This window comes from Lissotriton vulgaris, unplaced genomic scaffold (genome assembly GCF_964263255.1).
Source record: "Lissotriton vulgaris unplaced genomic scaffold, aLisVul1.2 SCAFFOLD_1499, whole genome shotgun sequence".
Lineage (NCBI taxonomy): Eukaryota > Metazoa > Chordata > Amphibia > Caudata > Salamandridae > Lissotriton > Lissotriton vulgaris.
This window is the reverse complement of record NW_028252508.1, coordinates 434,880-459,132: the sequence shown is the minus strand read 5'-3', so window position 1 is coordinate 459,132 and position 24,253 is coordinate 434,880. Positions and strand designations below refer to the sequence as shown.

Here is a 24,253-nt window from a genome sequence, read left to right as displayed (position 1 = left end):
ACCGCTCCCACCACCAGTACACAATATATCACATTGCCAATCCCTTCTGACAACCACGCCCCACTACTATTCCGACCAGTACCTGTATCCAAATTATACGCTACTTCCACCCAGATTACCCCTCCACCAACACACATCACATCACTTCACCAAACCCTCCCACCAACCACGTTGCTCTATTACACCGACCATTATTCACATTGGAGACACATGCCACTAAAGCGCTGCTTGACCCACACGTAATACACTCACCTCACACGACTGCGGCAGCATACGCACCCCCAACAGATATTGAATCCTCTCCGTTTATGATCACAGCTCCCACCCTTGTCAACTTCATGCCTTCCATAACCAACACTCCCGCTACCTCATCCTTGCTGCCCACTGATACTCCTAGCACGTACATCCCCCATTCCAGCCCCCTGTTCAGGTGTTGAAACATAATAGGACACTCCATTGGCACATAGAAAATACGCCGCCCTCTGATCACACATTGGACCCACGTACACTTCCCACACCCACAACCCAGCCAGCCACATCCACACTCAGCCATCCCCATCCACAATTCATCCATCCACATCCATAACACAGCTTCCAACTCTATTCATACCTGCACCAGACCCCAGACTTGACCAGACTACAACGCAGCCATCCACATCCATAACACAGCCTCCAACCCTGCTCATAACCGCACCAGGCCCCAGTCAAATCAAAGAAGAACTTCAAGCATTTAATGAGTTGATATCGAGCAACCATGGTTTACCAGAGCTACAAGACAGTCTAAATCTAGCGGGCACCTGAACCACCTAATACTCACTTCGAAACCTACTCTCCCCAGCTGGAAATCAGTTCCCTCCCGTAATAAATCAAGCCTCCCAATCCGTAGCACCAATCTGCTTTCGGAGGGTGATCTACTATCTCTACTACACTCATATGAACCCTCTCTCACGAACCCTTTCACTACCACTTCAATGACTTTCCCAACTATCCCCTCAACCCTCACAGGACCATTAAACACAACACTAGAGGCGTCATTGGCAAAAACCTAAGAAGAGTCCCCCTCATTCAGATACCTACTTCATCCCTCCTCACGCCCGTCTTAAATGCGTACTCCTAAATTGTAGATCGGCCTCAAGACACGCAGTGGACATAGCTGACCTCATTCTCACACAAGAACCGGACCTGATAATGTTAACCGAAACTTGGCTAAAAGAATCCTCCACACCAATCATTGACATACTAGTACCCCCAAACTACGACATCATCAGACTGGACAGAACTGATAAAACAGGGGGAGGTATTGCCTGTATATACCGTAGCAATATCTCAGTAAACAGATCCATATCCCCTGTATTCCTTTCTTGTGAATACGTATGCCTCAATATCACCATTAATGGCAAACCATTATGCTCTTTACACACCATCTATCATCCACCAGGTGACAACCTCGCCTTCACCGAACACTTCATGGATATGGTCGCATCGAACACTGGGCGTCAAAATAACCAAATATTACTTGGATACTTCAATCTCCACTGGAACGACCACAATGATGCAGTGGTCAATAGTCTCAAAAACTTCCTCTATGACCTAGACCTCACCCAAATTTGTAACAGCCCTACACACTACAAAGAGATTCCAGTCAGTTAGAGTCGATCCAACCCTGCGACTGGTCAGACCATCATAATATCACCTTCGTTATCAAGGAAATAGTGAAACTTAACTCGGTTCAATCAACAAGACCAAAAGTATGGAAAAGAGACCTGAAAAAAATCAACCCTAACATATTACCATCTTCCAGCTTCAACCTACGTCTGCCCCTGCAGGGACTTCCGAAGTCCATGATCTCACCAATCACTACCTCAATTCCATGAACTCAATAATAAATGAGGTTGCCCCCTTCAACTAAATAGTCTCCATAAAAGATTCTAAGCCCTGGTACAAAGGAATACTCAACGAGGATAGACGATCTCTCAGAACTTCTGAACGCACATGGAGATCCGTTCCATCCGCCAATCACCTCAAGAGTCTAAGGAAGAAGAGAAATACATATTACAGAAAGATCAAGCTCACTAAAGCAGACTTCTTCAGCTACCAACTAGAGCAAGCAAAAAATTGTCCCCAAAAGCTTTTTGAATTGATCAAAACCCAATCTAAGGATGCACCTCAACGTCCGCAAGACATAGCCTGCTTGCAACCCAATTGTGAAGAATTTGCTGCCTTCTTTACTCAGAAGACTGACAACATCAAGAAGGACCTCCTCAATGATCTAATCTTACACTCTGGACCTCATATGAAAACCTCCCCATCACTTCCAATTGCACCGCACCAAATGCCATCAAAGTTTGACCTACAAAATGACGCAGCCTGGTCATCCTTTGCTACTTACACTGAAGAAGCTATATGCAAAATGCTTAGTGCCCTGAATCCTGCCAATCACTTCACCGATCCTCTCCCCTCAAACGCTAATAAAGACTTACCTCGACTGCTTCTGCCTCTCTGGACGAAGATCATAAACAGCTCACTACAACAAGGTTGCATCCTGGACACCCTGAAAAGCCGGACAGGTATCACCCATTCTAAAGAAACCCACGGCAGACCCTACGGTCTAAACAACTATTGCCCTAGTTCCAATATTCCTACCTCGGCCAAACTATTGGAGAAATGTGTACACCTCCATGTGACAAGGCATATTGATCACTTTGACCTTCTTAACAAATACCAATCAGGTTTCTGAGCAGGCCACAGCACTGAATCAGCCATGACACATATAAATGACAACGCGCTACAAATCCTTGATCAGAATGGAACCTACCTACTCATCCTGCTAGACCTCTCCTCAGCCTTTGATACGGTCAAATATGAGAACCTGATAGATCTTTTGAAACACAGAATGGGATTATCAGGGTCAGTGCTAAATTGGTTTACCTCATTCCTCCAAAACCAGACACAACAACAATTCAAGGTCCACAACTCCCTGTCCAAACCCGTCCGAGTAACTTTGGGAGTCCTGCAAGGGTCCTCACTATCCCCAACATTGTTCAATCTTTTCATGGAACCACTCACCAAAATTCTACAGGCGTCTAACATGCAATATCACATGTACACTGATGACACACAACTATACCTTAAAAGCCATCAAATTGCTTAACACAACTCTTGGGAATACCCAGACATGGCTTGCAGAAAACCATCTCAAATTGAATGCCCTAAAAACCAAATTCCTCCTAATAGCTCCACCCGCCCAAGTCCCCATAATGCAAGACTGGATCAAACATCTTACGGCACTCAACGTTCAACCAACCATCGTGGATTCAGCGAAATCACTGGGAATAACTCTTGACAGTAACCTCAATATGCAAAAACACATCAGCAACGTAGCAAAGGGAGCAAACTTCCAGATGAACATGCTGAGGAAGATGAAACCCTTCCTGCCAGACAATGACTTCAAGCAGGCAGTACAAGCTTTAGTTATCCCTAGAGTGGAGTACGGAAGTGTCTCTCTTTGTGGCCTGCCCAAAGCTACAACGGCACCTCTAAGAGCTTCAATCAATGCTGCTGCGAGACTCATCACTGGTTCTAAAAGAAGTTCCCACATCTCCCAGGACCTAAAATCCTTGAATTGGCTACCTCTGGAAGCCAGAATTCATTTGAAAATAGCGTGTATGACGCATAAATCCATGCATCACAAGGCACCCAGCTATCTGGCACAGAAACTGACGATCTCTGGTGGGATCAGATCCTCAAGAAGTGCGGAAAACCTACTACTGAAACCGCAAAGATTTAACAAAAAGAAAACACATAGCCAAACCTTTCCAGGGATGGCGCCCAGAATCTGGAATGCCTTACCCCCAGAAACCAGACTGAACTCCTCGACTGCATCTTTCAAAAAGGAAGTAAAATCGATTCTCATGGCCAAATTTACCTGAACATGTTCTAAAGAAATTTTGAGACCAAAAGTACCCTCGCGACTAACCCTTATTATGACAAGGGACCATCTAGGCAACCTAGACATTATATCTACACTTCACCTGACTCACCGGGATAGTTTTGTGATGTACCTTACTACTTCGATTTTACAAGATGTTATGTATACGAGCTTTGACTTGCATTTAACTGATGTATAAAGAACTTTACTTACTGTAAAGAGCTCATATCCGCAAGGGTCTTGTTCGCGCTCTATAAAATTTTCAAAATAAATAATTAAATAAATCATGTTTGCACTGCGGTCTTCACACACAGGAACCCACATAAGGAGATGCCACAAGAAGATCACTTTTAGCTTCCTTTATTTCGTTGACAGCCTGCCAGCAGAATCGTCACAGATAAGCATTTGCTCAATATACGCCAGACGCGTTTCAGGAATTGTCCTTTCTTCAGTGGCGTGCAGTTAAATGAAGACTTGAAGCACTGCAGCGAGTACACCATTTAAGTTCCAGCACCTGCCCATGTGGGCGTCGCTCAGCATCAGTGAGCAAGGGCACGGACGTGCCCGAAACGCGTCTGACGACATGCACCGAATTTGCACATAATAAATGCACTACGATTTAAAGACCGGCTCTGGCGTTTTCTTCTCTGCTGTCTGCGTATCCGCTGTGTGCACGAAGCACTTTGCAAGCGAGTTGGAGCGCATATATATATATATATATATATATAACAAGAGCACCAGATTAATTTTAATATAAATACTGGAGATTAAGGGCCCGATTACAAGTCTGGCGATCCATGGACCGCCAGATTTGTGGGGGTGCGGCGGTGGCATCTGCAGACTGCCCTATGAGGAGTCGGGTGGTCAGAATCGCCACAGCCCTGCCGCCAGGGAATGGTGTAGAGGCATCAATATGCTCGTCGGGACCCTGTGGTCCCACCACGCATATTAGGAGTTTTCTCTCCACCAGGGTTTTCACGTTGGTTCCTCCACTGTGAAAACCCTGGCAGAGAGGGAACAGAGGGGGGACTTCAGCACCCCCTGTAGCCTCTGTGCCCTGGTGATGCACACAGGGGGGCACAATATGTGCCCCCCCTGTGTGCATGCATACCAGTTTCTGCACGGCATGGACTTTTTAGAAGTCCATACCGTGCAGGAAGTGTTTTTGGTGTTCCCATTGCGTTGTCTGTATTTATAGGCGCTGCTGTGGGAACACCAAAAAACATATGCCCAGAATGAAAGGATGTTGAGCCAACATTGGGACTTGAAACTTGTTCAGGAAATTCAAAGTTGGCATCTCTGGCCATTAAGCAACACCCATCTTTCTCAATTTATGCGTGAAGTCATACACAAGTGGTATTGTTGGGTATGATCATATATAGTGAGCCTATTGTATTTTGAAGTGGTTTTGTGAATTAAAAATAAATAGCACCAACAAATACAGACATTTTATTGCTTAGGCATACTTGCAAAGGTGTGTTTTAAAACTGGACATGGGGCCGTTGTTCAGCTCCTTTACATTGAGACACAAATGGGGCCAATCAGTTGAAATATTACTTCACATAGACCAGGACTTTCTCAATCCACCAAAAATGTGCTTGCGACCTACAAGTTAGTCACGATCCACAATTTGGGAAACACTGCAATACATTCATGATGATCTGGCAATTATTGTATTGAGAAGCCAACAGACTTCTCCATCTTGGAAAAACAAATGTGTGGGGCTAATGGTTGTCTACAATTAATAACTTCTATGTAAATATTATTATTTGAATATTATCCGATAACCTTTCTGCTAATGTTTTTCGACTTCATCTATTCTCTAATATTCAATGACGGCACATGAAACCTTCTTTTTTCCCATTAATTAGCTCCATAACTCAGTGAGTAAAATGGATGAGGCAGATGAAGAGCTGCTGGCTTCTTACGAGATTCAGCGAAACATTGAGGATTCCATTTTCCCAGATACACCTGCATCGTCTCGATATCAAGAAAGGTAAACGTTCAGGAAAAGTAGAAATGTAGCCTCTGTTCATAGGGTAGGTAGGCCATGGAGTTTCACGGAAGAGTTCCACTTACAACAGTAGTAGCTTTCTTCATGTACATGTTGAGATGTGTGTCATCAACCAACCTTCCCTTCTTTAACAAAGGTTTAAGTGATGCATCTGTTCCTGATTTGAGGTGTCCTGAGTTTAATGATCTGCTATTTTAATCACCCATGTACTTTTATTTGTAGCAGCACTGTACTAGGAATTACCTCTTTTGAAGCTCATTTACAGTTACGATATCTAGGTGTCTATGGAATTTATCTTTATTAGCCCTGTTTCGCCAAATCTTGTCGGTACGATCAGTAATGTGGAGTGCTTTGTGATATTTAATACCGTCGGCATAGGCATGGCAATTCTGAGCAAAGAGATATTTGGGGTTCCTAATGCTGTATGGCCGTGTACACAACATCGAGCTTCCTGGTTTTTGTAGGCCTGAGATCCCGCTGGCTGTGTTTCCTGCTTTTAATTTATCAAGTTCTCCCACTGCCCGAGCATCCAATCGCTATCTTAATCAACGTTTGTGAAAGGTGCACATATAGGTCGTAAGCATCCTTTGCACCCCCCTTTGTCTTATCATACGTTCTTTGGTTGCCCTGCTGGTCACGTCAACAGCTGAATACCTGTTTTCCTGTTGGATTTTTACAGAGGTGCTGCATCACCTGCACAGCTGAAATGGAGAGTCAGAGATGCCTCTGGGGGGCTAATTCAAAGCCGTTGATGATGGGAAACACCCATCGCATTGCATGCGTCGCATCGCATGCGCATATGTCGCGTGCTGTCACAACGCATGTGACGTTACGACGTGTGCTTTCACTACGCACGACGTTAGATCGCGGCCGCCATTACATCGCGGGTCCTTTTAGAACGCAGGAGCTGGGACACGGACGGCGGGGAGACAACGCTAGAACCACTGCGAGAGACAGGTAAGTGTTAGGGCTTAGGGTTAAGAGCATATATGGCTGTGTTTTAGGCTTTAGGGCTAGGTCTTAGGGTTAGGAGCTTACATGGGTGTGTTTTAGGCTTTAGGGTTAGGGCTTAGGGTTGAGAGCATATATGTGTGTGTTTTAGGCTTTAGGGCTAGGGCTTAGGGTTGGGAGCGTGTATGGGGGTCTTTTAGGCTTTAGGGCTAGGGCTTAGGGTTAGGAGTCGGATATGCCACAGTTTAGGCTTTAGGCTTTAGGGTTAGGGCTTAGGGTTCCGAGTCGGACCTGGTACTGTTTTAGGCATTTGAGTTAAGGCTTAGGGTTAATGTTTGTGAATGGGACTGTTTTGCCTTTTCTGTTAGGGTTGAGGGAAGTGTCAGGGCGTGGTACTGTGTTTGGCGTGGATAATTCTGCGATGGGATAGAATGCGTGGTCGTAGTGTGCGATGAAAATGTTGTTTCCATGCGTGTGAATGAAGAGTCCGATGTAATGGTTTGCGTGGTGAATGTGTGCGATGTAATGGTGTGTGCGATGTGATGAATGCGATGTAATGGTGTGCGTTGTGTTTGTTTGCGTTGAATCGTCATACATCCGTTGATGATTGGCCATGAAGGACACTTTGGAAATGCTACTTATGATCTGCTCAATTTCTCGATGTGGTGCGCTCAATGCCCTACGTTTTTGCCACCCACCATAACTTAACAAAAGGTAGATGATCCAGTAAGCTTTATTGAGTCTTTAGCACCATACAACTCCCTAACACAAAAAAGAATACCACTGACATAATCATTTAGAGCCACCTTATTGTATTACCCTCCCTCCCATCTGTAGTTTTAATTCCGATATTCTCAACAATTGTTCATGGGGAAAAAACAAAATGGAGACTACAACCAGGATTGCCTGTTTCTGCATTCAAATACATTAGTGAGTTTAGACAAAAGACTGAAACAACACATCCTACCCTCAACCCCCATCATGCACAAAAAAAAACCTGTAACTTCCCATTTTAATCACATTCCTAATGAGTTCTTAAGCATTTATCTACTTAAATGTAGTTATTATATTAATCCAGAGCAAATCATTAAAAACAACCACAATCATTGTACACCCAGGCTCTGTTTTTAATCCAGAACCTTGACTCCCAATGTTCTATCACTTGACTGGCAAATATACCTCCCTTTAATGTCAACATATCCTAGAAATAAGAAGCCATCTGACCAGCTGGCCCACCCCTACAACTGCTTCATGTGCCCGTGCAGCTGATGCAGCGCTACTCCGGAAATATCTTCTAAAGCTTCGTCACCTTTCCCTGAAGTTTCAAATCACACATTTTACTCATCAGTGGGGCCCATAACACTGTGAGTCACTCATACACACTTTTCTCTACTTCATGGATTGGTGAGACTCAAAGGAGAGTGGCTGAATCATAGCGGAGTGTCTAAATTAAGCTAAATATTTATAATATGTACACCTGCAGTTTAAATTGTTTACCATGGTTTTATCAAAGAGACAATTTATTCAGACACACCGCCATTTAATGGTCTATGGATCTGCTAGTAAAATATTAGGCTAAGGATGAACAAGAACAGCTTAATTCTTCATTCATCTAATTTTTATTTAAAGAAAAATCTTCTAGCATGACCTTTATTTATTCACTTATAAATTCGTTTAATACAATTAGATTTTAAGAGAAAGAAAGAATTTAACTCATACATTTATATTTCATTTAATTCAAAGCTCAGGAAATAAGCACATTATTATTGAGATTTATAGGACACGAATATTAGCAAAAGACATAATAGTTCCCAAAGTTCATCTCCCTATTCTCTCTAGCTATTAACCTCATCTAAAGACTCCTTACTCATTCAAGTAAAGTTAAAGTTCAGAAAAATTCAAAGTCCTTACGCCTCAGGAAAATTCAGCATTCTGGCAGCATGTCAGGATACACAGATGGAAATCAAAGAAGAGAGTTTTTTCTTAAGTCCGGAAACACTCTTTTATACCCTTTTTCTCTACTTAATCTATCTATAAAAGTAACTATCAGTGTCTTTCAACAGTTCTGCTTGGTTAATTCAAGGGGTGGATGAGCATAACCTCATCATCTTATTGTTTAATTTCCGCAAGATCAGCTCAATGAAAATGGTCTTTGTCCCTATTATATCTGCTTCGCTCATGTCCTTTAACTGGTAAGTTTTGGTTTCTTTCCCACGTTTCTCAGTAAGGATGTCCATTTTATTGGCACTCAGCTAGACTTTCAGGGCACACTGTCCTTGAAATTCAAGGGTCCCCCTACTGGGAGGGGAACGCTCCAGTGCACAACCAAAAGGACCGTAGTCTTATTCCATCAACAAATTGATCAACAAGTCTATATACGTGGTTTCATGGTTTTTAATTTTCTCACTATGAATATTTTCTTGTGGTCATATTCATCTTTGTATATCAAACCAAACTTGTGTTATGGCACACTTGGTAAATCCACATTTATAATCCTCAACAAAGATCCCGATGCATTTCGGGCCTGAGCCCTTTTTCAAGGGAATACTCTAAAATGAAAAACGGAATGAAGCCAGAATCAGTAATTGAACTACAGGGAAAAATGTGACAAATATGTCTCACACATGCAGAAACCAAAGGTGAACCACGGTCAAAGAATGGGCGTTGGGAAACTCAAAAAGGTGGCACAGTCTACAGGAGGAATGTGGGTGAAAAAAAAAAAACGACAGTCTGAAGTGCTGCAAAGATAAGACCGTGTCCCAAATAGAGTGAGAACCTTGGACGAGTAAAAAATCATATATGATCTATATGATTTTTTACTCGTCCATCATGGCGACCGATTCCTTTATTTTTTTCTTCTCTCTGCATGGTCCGTTTTTCATTTTTACCACTCGCGTACCACCTACCTTCTTCTATGTTCACTATTTTGATATTTAACACACACGCGTACACTGACTAAACTGCACCTCCGTCCCGCCGGTTCACCGCGAGGCACTTCTTTCAGATTCACCGAGTAAGTAACCTTTGGGGAGTTCCCTCTCGCTCTCAGATTAACGTGCACGATGTTTTCATCTTCATTTGACACGGGAGAATAGATTATATACACGAGTGTTTTTACGTTTTTGTCACCTTTCGGTTTACGCACGCCCAAGGTTCTCACTCTATTTGGGACACGGTCTTATCTTTGCAGCACTTCAGACTGTCGTTTTTTTTTTTTTCACCCACATTCCTCCTGTAGACTGTGCCACCTTTTTGAGTTTCCCAACGCCCATTCTTTGACCGTGGTTCACCTTTGGTTTCTGCATGTGTGAGACATATTTGTCACATTTTTCCCTGTAGTTCAATTACTGATTCTGGCTTCATTCCGTTTTTCATTTTAGAGTATTCCCTTGAAAAAGGGCTCAGGCCAGAAATGCATCAGGATCTTTGTTGAGGATTATAAATGTGGATTTACCAAGTGTGCCATAACACAAGTTTGGTTTGATATACAAAGATGAATATGACCACAAGCAAATATTCATAGTGAGAAAATTAAAAACCATGAAACCACGTATATAGACTTGTTGATCAATTTGTTGATGGAATAAGACTACGGTCCTTTTGGTTGTGCACTGGAGCGTTCCCCTCCCAGTAGGGGGACCCTTGAATTTCATTGTTAACTCTGCACTGCTTGGTCAGACAGTGTCCTACTCTGGTTGCACCCTACAATTCTTCACCTTGCATTACCGCTTGGAATAAATACGCTGTGCGAGCTCCCATTCTCCGTTGAATCTCTATACACACTGTCCTTGACCCATTCTGTACCGGCACAAATAGTTCAGACTCGTTTGCAGATCATTTTACCATGCACATGCAAACTGCATTTCAATCGTGGAGTCTCAGAAAACGTCCATTTAATTCTTGGCCTCATAGGCCAGAACGGGAACTATTATAGAAACAAACACAATAAAATGTAAATTATTGAATGATAACCCTTCTGTTTACCTCCCCCCTTACTAAGGTATCCCTGTTAGTTATTACCTAGCAAATAAAGCAACATATATGCGTGATTTACTCACCAGTCTTCATGTTCTTGCCACAAATAAACAAACTGAAAGCACATTCAGGCCGCTTTTGGTTAGTTTATAGCTGCTGCATTAATTTTGAACATAACAACATCACTAAGGTCCCGATTACGATTGCGGTGAATCCGCATCCTCCGGGCCGGTGGAAGCCACCGCCGGCCCGGAGGATGCGGATTCACCGCTGCATTGTGAGAAATGACCCCCCGCCAGATTAGGATGGCCGGGGGGTCATCTGTGGACGGGAAGACCGTCCGCCGCTTTTCCGCCGCGGTCCCGCATGTAAATGTTAAACATGCATTTTTAACCTTGTGGCGGGTGCTGCTTCAAGCAGCACCCGCTGCAATGTTAAAAATACAGGATGTGACCGCCAGGGTGGCGGTCACATCCTAATTTGCACGGAGGGACCGCCGCTGCCCCTGCGGATGGTCCCTCCACCTCTGGGGTGGCGGACGGACGCAGGTCCATCCGCCATCCTAATAGGGCCCTTAGTTAGTTGATTATAGTTTGCAACATGAGCAAATTAGTTTCCCACGTTTACTTGTGTGTGCATTCTATTCTATGTTGATTAATTTTCTAAATCACACTATTAATTCATGTTATTGTTATGAGTAAGTGGCTTCACGAGGGGTATGCAAAATTTTGTTTTTCCACCTAGCTCCATCAACTCCCTCCTTTGGTGATTTATCTCCAAATATCTCCCAAAACGGTGCAAATTTTATCTTGATAGAGTTTCTCTTGAAACTCTTCCATCTCTATATCACCCTTTTCACGTTCTCTTTCTTGCTTTTCTTGGATCACCCTCTTTATTGACCTTTTAACATTACTTCTCTTTCTAATCATGCAACATAATCTTAATATTAAAATCACTACTATTATTACTGTTACTGGAATTAATACATTACCTATAATAGAACTACTTATTTCATATAACCAATGTTTAACTGCTGAACAACTTCTACCAAGTCGTTCAAGGACACCATCTACCTCCAGTGGTTCTGTAAGATTTTCAATATATCTCTCAATGTTTTGACTTTTATCTGGAATGTAAGTGCAACAGTGTTGTACTTTCAAAATTCCACAAACTCCTCATTCTTTTGCCAAATTTATATCTAGAGCAAGACGATTTTGCATCACCATAGCTCTCATAGCAATCATTTCAGTGTTTACCATTAAGAATCCACCTGCAGTGTCTGTTGACAAACGATCTACTATTGTTGACAATTTCCGAATTCTGTTTGCATTAAAAGATATTTCCACTGCGGTTATCAGTGCTCCAAAAACATCACCTATTATTTCTATTACACTCTCTCTTTTTCTACGACTTAAAGGTCTACCTATCTTATGTATCCCATTAGTATCTCTATCTACATGAAAAATGTTTGGAAAAACCAGGCCTACAAAACAGGACCAATGCCAATGATCAGGCAACTTATGATAAGCTTTGTACCCACAAATGAAATAGATCCCAGGAAAAACTGGGTCATTACCACCTTTAAATCCCCAACCCCCTATTATACGATAAGTGCCTTCACATTGACTCGCTACCACAAAATACTTGTCATACACAGTATTGTCTCTACAAATAAAAAATTTCCCTAATGATGGGGTATCTATGCTTATGGCCACATTTACATTTTGTCCGTTTAATTTTCCATCCTCAGATTTCCAATATTTAGATTTAGCATGTTTCACTTTTTCATTTCTTTTAGATGCACTCCTCCTTTCTTCAACCATATCTAAAAATGCTTTTTCTTCATTCCTCATTTTACAAGTCAAAATATGTCTAAAACCATAATCATGAGTCAATTATTGAGTCTTTAAGAAACATTCTACCATAACTTTTGCAGGCTTAACTTTGTTCATTCGTAACTCTCAATTGTGCAAAAACATCATCAGAATTTGAATAATAATACTCTAATTTACCTGTTTTGTAAAATAAACTTGCTATTACACTACATGTAATTCCATATGTAAGTGGAAGATGGTGGTAGGTCACCCCCTCCGAAACTGATGCTGGCAATTAGCATCCATAGTTCTAACATACTCAGATAATAACCTTGAAAAAGTGTTCTTTGAGAAATCACTAATAGATCTATCCTAATGAATCTCTGTCTTATACACATGTATTTTATCAGTTTTTAACTCATTATTTCGTACATTAATAGTCCCATTTGCTGTCATCTTCTCAAAATCTTCTCTAAAGGAATAATAATAGCTAAAATCAACCGTACTAACATTAATAGTCCAATACATATTAACCACATTCTACACCACTATCTAAACATAGAACATTTCGTAGTTACATTATTAGTAGACATATTTTTTTTGTTTTTTACAGTTTTCCTTACTCAGATGTTTGTCTTTAGTAGACTTTCACTTTATACTCATAGCGTTTTTTTTATACCAATGTTTCAAGTCTTGCTTTTATTTAGCAATTTCAGATCAAATATTTCTTATTCCTTTGAGTCTCAGTTTTACTCACTTTCTTTGTCTTGACTTATGAAATTCAAGTTCTCTTGGCTGCTGCTTACTTCCTCAATTGGAGGCAAAAACATGTAAGTCCATTCAGGTGATTTATATTTATGATTTGGTCTCCTCACTCTTTTTGGCCTTTGAACAACCTCTATTTTGTTTCCCAACAACTCTTTCTGACTTGTTATTTCATTAACTTGATCTTCTGGTTTTCTTGCTTTGTTAACCAGTTTGAATTTCAGCCCATCATTTTCTCTAGGCCAATTATCTCCTTTACAAACCCTTTTTAGGTCTTGCTCTCGAGACCTATTGTCGTCGAGATGCCTCTCAAGAGAGACAGACCGGGGCACGCGCTGCAATTCTGGTCTGTGGACGCGCACGTCCAGCCCGGCGCTGTGCACATCTGTCGCTCCACATTCACACTCACGGAAGCACACACACACACACGCGCACACACACACACACATGCAGGCACACACGTGCAGGCACACAGACACACGCGCAAGCACACAGACACACGCATGCACACACACACATGCACACACACACACGGATGCACACACACACACGCAGGCACACAGACACATGTGCAGGCACACAGACACACGCGCAGGCACACAGACACACGCGCAGGCACACACACGCAGGCACACACACACACACACACGCGCGCGCGGAGGGAGGGTGGAGTCTGCGTCTATGGGAGTCCGCTCCTGCACAGGCCCCCGCGGGGCCTCCCTCTCACCTGCTTCCGATAGCCGCTCCAAATCGCTGCTGTTGGGGACAGTCATTTCTGGAGCGCCGGGTCCTCGGCTCCCGATGGGTGGACGGGCGGGGGCGACTCGGCCAGGGACAGGCAGAAAACTTCCAGCCTGCTAACTTTCTGCTGTGCTGCATGGGCGGGGCAGGACGGCGGCTGCGCAGGGTTCATAGCCCCTGCCCTTCGGCCCCCTCTGGGGCTCCGCCCTGCTAGCACGCCATTGGCTGAGCGCCCCTCAGCGCTGGTTAGACTTTACAAGCGCCTCCCTCAGATAGTGCATTTACTTCAAGTGGTGCAGGAACTAGTCATCAGAGCTCAGCTTGTTTTTTTTTATCGCAGATTCCTGTCCGTCCGTCTGCCCACCCTGGCTCTTTCCTGCTCCTTTTTCACGCCACGTTTTAGAGTGTTTTGTTTCACAGCAATTACAGAGCCTACTCCAGCTGAATGACTTTCTCCGTCCCGACCTGCCAGTCATAGCCCCGACTCATCTGTCAGAGGGGTGATAGGGGAGAACAGCCGGGTCCTAGCCGGGGCACATTCCCAGCAAAGACCGAGAGGCCTTCACAAATCCAGGTGGCGAAGCGAGAAAGTCAGCCAGTCATAAACATTCGTGAGGTACGGAACCCCTAGCCCCCGAGGCACCGAGGTCTGCAATCAACTGAGCGAGGTTTGGGCGAACTCTCAGCAGAAGCCTAACTCTTAAACCTTCCCAGCAGCCAGCCATTCGAAGTGCGCAGCGTCGAGGTGCACATTTTTAAAAGTGCTTTTGATTTGGAAACACTCGAGACATTAATCCCGACAACCTGATGCCTTCGGATAGAGCATTGGGACATTAATTCCAAGAAGGAAATGCCTTCAGATAGAGCAGTCGCAATCAGACGTGCCAACATTTTAGGACAGGGAAGTGGGAGATTTTGACATAGAAATAGGGAGAATATAATTTCCCTATTGACTTCTATTAAACAATAAGCAATTTCAGGCAGGAGATAGTTAAAAGAAAGCAATTTTTGGCTTGAAGAATCCTGAGTCTCCCACCTAAATCGGGTCTATTGGCATGTCTGGTCGCAATGCAGTTTTGCATAATAATTGTAATGTCCCCCTGCTGTCCATCTGATGTTGTTTTTTGTGTTACCCTCCTATTCAAGACAATTTATTGAGGCGCATATGGCTGCACAGTTGGCTCTCGCCGATCATTGAATCCATTTTACCATAAACAAGTACCTGCGACGCGGCTAATGAACTTCTATGCAGGCTATTGGATTTCACATGTTTTTTCTTCATTATCCCGACTTTTTCTTCATTTTTCCTTTCCACAAAAAATCTTTTTTTGATTAAGTCACACATCAAATAATTTATTTTTTCAGAACAAGTGAGGATAGCATTTCAAGAAAGAACGAAGCAGTGCAGTCACGATGCAGGCAAACGCTTGCCCTTTGGCAATAGTTACATTCCAGTGGCAACGGTGCCAGAAGAGAAACTTGTGTAAGCTACCGCAGTCACTGATGTGTCAGCTTACTCCTGCTAATAAAATACTACAGTCACATGTTTCGAAACTGAAATAATTAAAAAAAATAGACCTTTTGGTCAGAAAAGCCACCAATGTTTTTAAATAACTCTGTACTGCACTTACTTCTGGCACTGTGTTTAACCTTAACCAGCAGAGCTACCTTTGCATCTGGAGTTTCCGATTGCTGTTTGGTTCACATTTCTTAATTTTTTTTCACTTCTCAGCACGACATAATATCAATTTCAACTTCAACATATTAGGAATCAGCAATATGTTCCTTAACGTAGTGAACACACACTGCATCAATTATCCCTACAAACAAACCCCCTCTTTTAGCAGGGTAGCTTTCCTAAACACCAAGACCCCAGGTGTTCCTCGATTTTCCTCAGTGTTAGGAGCCAGACTCACTGCCTGAGGTCTTTTAAATTTGTTTTAGCCACAGATTCCATATTGATCCCAGTGGCTTCATTTCCTCTTAGAATATTGTTTTTCCTTCCATAGTGTGACCACATGTAGGTTCCCCCCACACACCCTTTCACCCTCACACACCCTCTCACCCTCACACACCCTCTCACCCTCACACACCCGCACACACCCTCACTCACCCTCACACCCTCACCCACCCTCTAACACCCTCACTCACCCTCACCCCCACAACCCTCTCTCACCCTCACATCCCCACCCCCTCCCCCTCACACACCTCCTCCCCTCATACCCCCTCACCCTCACACCCCCTCACCCTCACACCCCCTCACCCTCACACACCCTCACCCTGACACACCCTCACCCTCACACACCCTTACCCTCACACACCCTCTCACCCTACCTCGGACCCTCACCCTCACACCTCTTCACCCTCACACACCCTCTCACCCTCACTCACCCCCACACACCCTAAAACCCTCACCCCCTCACCCGCCCACTCACCCTCACACCCCCTTATCCTCACCCTCACACACCCTCACCCTCACACACTCTCATCCTCACCCTCACACACCCTCACCCTCACACACACCCTCACCCTCACACCCCCTTACCCCCACACCTCCTCACCCTCACACCCCCACACACCCTCACACACCCACACTCCCTCACCCTTATACCCTCACCCACACACCCCTCACCCTCACACCCCCCTCACCCTCACACCCCTCTTACCCTCACACCCCCTCACACCCCCTCACCCTCACACACCCTCACCCTCACACCCCCATACCTCCTCACACACCCACACACCCTCACCCTTACAACCTAACACCCCCCTCACACCCCCTCACCCTCACACCCCCTCACCCTTACCTTCACACACCCTCACACACCCTTACCCTCACACACCCTCACACACCCTGACCCTTACACACCCTCACCCACCCTCTCACCCTCACTCACCCTCACACACCCTCACACACCCTCTCACCCACACACACACCCTCACCCTCATACCCCCTCACCCCCTCTCACCCTCTCACCCTCACACACCCTCTCATCCTCACACACCCTCTCACCCTCACACACCCTCTCAACCTCACACAGCCCCTCACCCTCACTCACCCTCACACCGCCTCACCCTTACACCCTCACATTCACACAACCCCACACCCTCCCCCTCACACATCACACCCCCTCACAACCCCTCACACCCTCGCACCCCACACCCTTGCAACCCACACCCTCGCAACCCTCACTCTCACCCTCACACCCCCTCACCCTCACCCCCTCACACTCCCTCACCCTCACATCCCCTCATCCTCACACACCCTCAGCCTCACACACCCTCACCCTCACACACCATCACCCCCCCACACCCTCACACCACCTCACCCTCATACCCCCTGACCCTCATACCCCCTCACCCCCTCACCCTCACACATCCTCACTCACCCTCACACCCCCTCACTCACCCTCACTCACCCTCACACACCCTCACTCCCACACCCTCTCACTCTCACACACCCTCACTCCCCTCACCCCCCTCACCCCTCACACACCCTCACTCACCCTCACACCCCCTCACCCTCACACCCCCTCACTCACCCTCACACACACTCACACTCCCTCACCAGCATAGCATAACAAAACATAGCATAACAAAACACAGCATAGCATAGCATAACAAAAAAAGCATAGGATAGCAAAACATAGCATATCATAACAAAACAAAGCATAGGATAGCAAAACAAAACCTAGCATAACAAAATATAGCATAGCAAAACACAACAAAGCATAGCATAACAAAACAAAACACAACAAAACATAGCACAGCACAACAAAACAGCATAACAAAACAAGGCATAGCATAACATATCAAAACATAGCATAGTATACCAAAACACAGCATAGCATAACAAAACACAACAAAACATAGCAGAACAAAACAAAGCATAACATAACAAAACATAGCATAACATAACATAAAACAAAGCATAGCAGAACAAAACATAGCAGAACAAAACATAGGAAAACACAACAAAACATAGCATAGCATAACAAATCACAACAAAACATAGCATACATAACAAAATATAGCATTGCAAAGCATAGCAAAACATAGCGTAGCATAACAAAACACAACATAGCATAGCATAACAAAACAAAGCTTAGCATAGCATATCAAAACATAGCATAGCATAACAAATCATAGCATAGCGTAACAAAACAAAGCATAGGATAGCAAAACTAAACATAGCATAGCATAACAAAACAAAGAATAGGATAGCAAAACAAAACATAGCATAACATAACAAAACATAGCATAACATAACAAAACATAACATAACAAAACATAACAACACATAGCATAACAAAACATAGCAAAACACAAAACATAGCATAGCTTAACAAAACACAACAAAACATAGTATAGCAAAACAAAACGTATAATAGCATAGCAAAACATAGCATACCAAACACAACAAAACATAGCATAGCATAACAAAACATAGCATAGCAAAACAAAGCATAGCATAATAAAACACGACAAAACAGCATAGCATAACAAAACATAGCATAGCATAATAAAGCATAGCAAAACATAGCATAGCATAACAAAACATAGCATAGCATAACAAAACACAGCATAGCATAACTAATCAAAGCATAGGATAGCGAAACATAGCATAGCATAACAAAACAAAACATAGGATAGCAAAAATAAACATAGCATAGCATACAGCATCACTCCACACCACCACAGCATCACTCTGGAGCACGACAACATCACTATGCGCTACCACAGCATCACTGCACGCCACAGCATCACTTGTTCGCCATCACAACATCACTCAGCGCCACCACAGCATCAATCTGTGCAACCATTCAACAACACCTGGTTCAAATATACTCTCTCAATGTTTCAAGCTTTATTACAAATGTAACAAAAAGATGTTAATATTTCACTTCTGTGCTTGGATTTTTGGCACAATAAAATACACTGAACATAATCTTCACAAAAGTTATTTACAAAACTTTAAGCTATTGCCATGATAAATGACAATAACTTTTATTTAAGTATTAATTATTGAAAAAAAATTAAAAGCCATTGTTATTTGTAATATCAATACATGTAAATCACGTAAATACAACACATGTTGCATTACAAATGCTATACGTGTCACATTTGCGAAAGTTATAACTATTGGCATTGTAAATGACAAAGCTATTAATTTCTCTATTTTCAAAAACAAAACATAAATAAAAAATGTGTCATTTACAATACCAATAGCTCAAACTTTCCAAATGCGAGACCTATTGCATTGCAAATGCTTGTTGTCTTTGGTTCTGTAGTGTTATGTTCTACTTTCCAAGCTCTTTTCCTTGAAAGCTTTCTTAATTGAGTTACTTACTGGTATCAGTTCTTACCAAATCCCGACTTTCAGGTCGATCTTCAAAATTTGGTATTTCAACAGTTTCACCTTCTCCTTCAGATGCAGAACTAGCATCCGACACTTCCAGATGTCGGCGTTCTTGTCGAGCTTAAGTATCAGGATTTCTCTCTGGTTCTCCTTTAGAATCAGAATCAGTTGTGCTTTCACCTTCCTCGTTTGGATTTTCAGGTTCAGGCACACGGATGGTATGACTGGCATGCACCCATCTTTTTACTCCAGCCCATTTAACTGCAGTCGTGCTGACCAAAATAACCTGTCTCGGTCTATGCCAGCGAGGTACTACGCAATTTCTTCTTTGATGTACCTTTTTTTCGAACCCAATCTCCTGGAACTAGATCATGAACTGGATGTTTTTCTTTCGTGTTTGACTCAGTTCCCACCTGATGGAACACAGAAGTTACCACATCAGACAGGTTTTTGCAGTAATCCAGTATGATGTCATCATTAATAGTTAACAGTTTATCAACTGGTACAAATGCTTGTCTCATCACTCTGCCCATCAAAATCTCATGTGGACTCTGTCCAGTCTTTTTGTCAGGTATACTACTTAAGGTCATCAGAACAAGTGGCAATGCATCCAGCATTTCAGTCCTGTTGCCAAACACATTTTTGCAATTCTGTTTTTTATTGTTCCATTCACTTGTTCAACTACCCCTGAAGCCTCTGGTCTGTAAGCACAATGCAGTTTCTGACGAATGTCCAGTGCTTCACAAATCATTTGCAATAGTTCATTCTGAAAGTGGCTTCCACAATCTGTTTCAATTGTTACTGGAAAACCGTATTGTGGTATGATTTCACGCAAAAGCAGTTTTGCAACAGTTACTCCATCATTTCTCCGGGTGGGGAACGCTTCTACCCACCTAGAGAACAGGCAAATAATTACAAGTGAAGTACTACAAAAATAACATATAGGGCTATACCTACCAATAGCCTCAATCCCATTGCCAAATAATCAGTCAGTTGGCAGTGAAGAAGGTTCAATCATTTATTAAGCAAAATACTCTATAGAGGAGCCTCTCTGACCCTCACCCATCAGGTGCGCAGAGAAGACTGCTGGCTCATATTCAAACATTGAGTTATATGCTCACTTTCGCCCACCCCATACCATCCCTGTTAAAGGAAAAACACCAGTTGGCCCCCTAGCTCCAGGAAGGGACCAATATGGCACAGCTTGGATAGAAACAAAGGCATAGCTATCAATTAATGGGGAGGGCAGGAGGGGTGACTCACTTTCGTCTCGGTGCTTGGGAAAGAAGAGGCGGCGCCTTGAGGAATGCTCAAATCACTCCCAAAGCCAGATGCGACCTTGAGTCTAAAACAGTAAAGTAAACAGGCTACCTTCAGCTGCTACCAGTAACTCAGATGAACAGGGAGCTTGAAAACAGCACGTGATCAGCACGTGATCGCATCCCATGCTCGAGCACATGTGCTGAAAATGACGTCTGTATGGTTCTTGGCCTTCTCTTCTAGCAGCACATTTAAAGAGAAGGAAAATAAGGTTTCTACCTAGCAAAAAAGACATATATATCAAGCAGAAAGTATACATATGGATACATCATGCTAACATAACATAGGTCCAATGCCCCTTATGAATGGGAAATCTAATTTTTATCCCCCAGAACGGCCCTTATACCATGATGTGGCTAATTAAAGCAGTTCAGTCTTCAAATATTCTCTCTATCAGTTCCATTGAAACTAACCATTTGACATTCCATAGCCTGCAGAGTGGTGAGATCACCACTACCGTGCACAAAACTATTATTCATTTAATGAATAATTTTACTGAAAGCCAAGGAGATTTCATGAGGAAAATACAAATTGAGGCCTAAGGCCTAGGTCAACTTATACTGTTGGATGATATGTATATAATAATATTGTTCTGCTTGATTATATGCAGATATCCGGATACATATTCAAATAATGACATTTCACATTATATATGTCTAATTGATTCAACTGAATACACACGTTATTACACAAATACACTGACTTGCTCATGGGAAACATTCTGCTAATGGAAAGACCTGGAGTACTTAGTGTTGTTGAACCATTGGAAACCCTACACTTCGTTTTCTTGTCTAGCCAGGAAATATTCATGCTTCCCTCATTACATTCAGGCAAGCACTTAGATGCACAATACCTTTTTTTCCGTTCTTCTCTCAGGATCTAACTCTAATGCAATGCACTGTACTCCAGTACATCTTCATAACCTAATCTACTTAACTTAGAATGTAATAAATATATATATATACCACCATAATTAGGCCTCCCAGCCTACACACATATGGCAAGAATAGGGACAAAACCAGATTATCTTTTACTAGTCAGAATGGGAAGCAATCCATGGGCCCTACAGCTAGTAGATACTATCATCACTCCATCTGTGTCAGTCCTTGTGTGGAATCAAACGGGTCATAGATATACTCAGGTGAGACGGCGATCCTTATCAATGCTCTCAGGTGAAATGGGGATACGGACTTGATGCTGTTCTACTAAACAGAACACTACTCTAAAACAATGCCAGCAGAACAGTAAGAACAGTCACACAAATTCACTTCTGTTGGACCATTTGGGATGCTAGGGGCGGAGCCACTTCCTCTTCCATACAGCAAAACACACAAGAAGATGGACGGAATGTTGCACAATGGCAAAACATTCACCCCCAGTCGCAGATCTGGGTTTAATCCATCGTTATTTTGCTCACCAAGCCACCCCAGTTCAGACATGGCCATATGCAAATCAGTCTTGATCCTGTGCCTCATGGGAACAGTCCAGCCCGAACTGCCAAGTCTTCCCTGGACCAGAATCAAGCATCCTAGGACCGGTTTCTGGCTATCAGCCGTCTTCAGCCAGGATAGCTTGTCAGTGGCTTAGTGAGCACAGGACCCACGTCTGGGCATACCCATCCCACATAGGGTGAACAGCAAAACACACAAGATGATGGACGGAATGTTGCACAATGGCAAAACATTCACCCCCAGTCACAAATCTGGGTTTAATCCATCATTATGTTGCTCACCAAGCCACCCCAGTTCAGACATGGCCATATGCAAATCAGTCTTGACCCTGTGCCTCATGGGAACAGTCAAGCCCGAACTGCCAAGCCATGTCTTCCCTGGACCGGAATCAAGTATTCTAGAGCCGGTTTCTGGCTATCAGCCGTCTTCAGCTAGGATAGCTTAACTCCAGTGGCTTAGTGAGCAAGGGACCCATGTCTGGGCATACCCATCCCACTTCCTCTTCCATGGCAATTCAGTCATATGGGAACATATCTAACACCCACTTTATACAATTGCACTGGAATCGCTTGTGCAACTATGCCCAAAGTCCATTTTAAGCCTCTTTGGTAGGCTTCTATCGTACATCAAATCTGCTTCCATTGTCTTCTTCCGCGTAGGGCCCACGATCCAGACCTTTCCATGAAAATAGTACGTCTTAGTATCTGTTGGAGTGCCCTCCTGCCAAACACTCACAGCTCACTCGAAAGTCTCAATGTCTCAAGGCAGTCCACCAGTGTCTCTCCTCTGCGGCAGGCACTACAGATATCGTGCTCTTCGTTGGTCGTGGGCGCAGATCATATCGTGCAGACCCATGTACTGTTTAATCAGGAAAGAGCAACAGAGTTTCAGGTTTAGCAACACTCTCATGCTCCAACACTCGTTATTCAGTGTCAGAGGATGCTTGGGCTGCTCTTTAATTTTATTTTTCCTTTCAACATGGGTACCACAAATGTAGGGCCTTTTGCCAATCTTGGATCCTCCGGTGCACTGCCCTTCTGTTGGAGCAAAGAAAAGGAGGGGGGGTGGTCAAAACTTAGGCCAAGGGGCTCAAGGGACCGTGCGCTGTCAGAAGTTACCCGCACATGACAGGTAGAAATCTGAAGCCTCAAACCAGCCCTGCCGTCAACAACAGGGATCCTTTTTCTTTTGCTCTTTTGCACTGCAACTCTTGTTTCCTTCAAATTAGCGCAAAAACAATTCATTGTATTTGTCAATGGGACTGCAGGCAGGTGGCCTGCAATCTTCAAGGGAGTGGCCAGAAGCCATGGGACAACTCTGGTCTAGAATGCACTGTCACTCTCACAGGATACAAAGGCAAAGGCAGTGCTTCTAGTCTCTTCAATTGGGTACTCTTCGTTATCCTCACTAACTTCAATGTGAGAGCATTATCCTCTGCCATCTAAGGGCAGAGAGCTGCATGGGAATTCTATCTGAATGTATGTCCTCACACATAGTGGCATTGTCTAATGGGGTAAACATCTTTTGAATTACTAGATCTGTGTGTTCCTACATTCCTTATCTAGAACACCTCAAAAGGGAAAATGCATTATACAAATTATCAGGGGCATGCAGATACCTCGCTTTAATAATTGTGCCTCAGGTGCACTATGCAATACACAGGCTAAAAATGTCTCCTCATGATCACTGAGAATACCTGTCAACCTAGTCTAACAATTCTCAGGTCTCTGGTGTCTGATCTACAATTTATCCTTTCCCTCATGACCTGTTTGGAGGGGGCACTATACCCACTTAAAATCACAGCCCTGCTACTCAGGACAGCAAATAAGAAACTCTTGGTGTCTCTTATGACTACATTTAGAGGTGCAATATCATGAGAAAAGTTAGGTCACCTTTAGCAAGAGCCACAGATTTATAGTTCATCCTTAGGGTCCA

At 43.5% G+C, this 24,253-nt stretch overlaps 1 protein-coding gene across 2 annotated transcripts in view; it reads left to right on the top strand.

Moving 5' to 3' along the window:
* The window catches only part of LOC147662133 (ankyrin repeat and SOCS box protein 15-like), a 276,030-nt gene that overhangs the window by 120,219 nt on the left and 131,558 nt on the right, over positions 1-24,253 (top strand). For both annotated transcript variants that reach the window (XM_086951086.1, XM_086951085.1), the window contains one exon: positions 5,800-5,924. In XM_086951086.1, coding sequence (XP_086807212.1) covers positions 5,821-5,924 — 104 coding nt within the window. In that variant the 5' untranslated portion in view covers positions 5,800-5,820. The remainder of the gene's footprint in view (positions 1-5,799; positions 5,925-24,253) is intronic.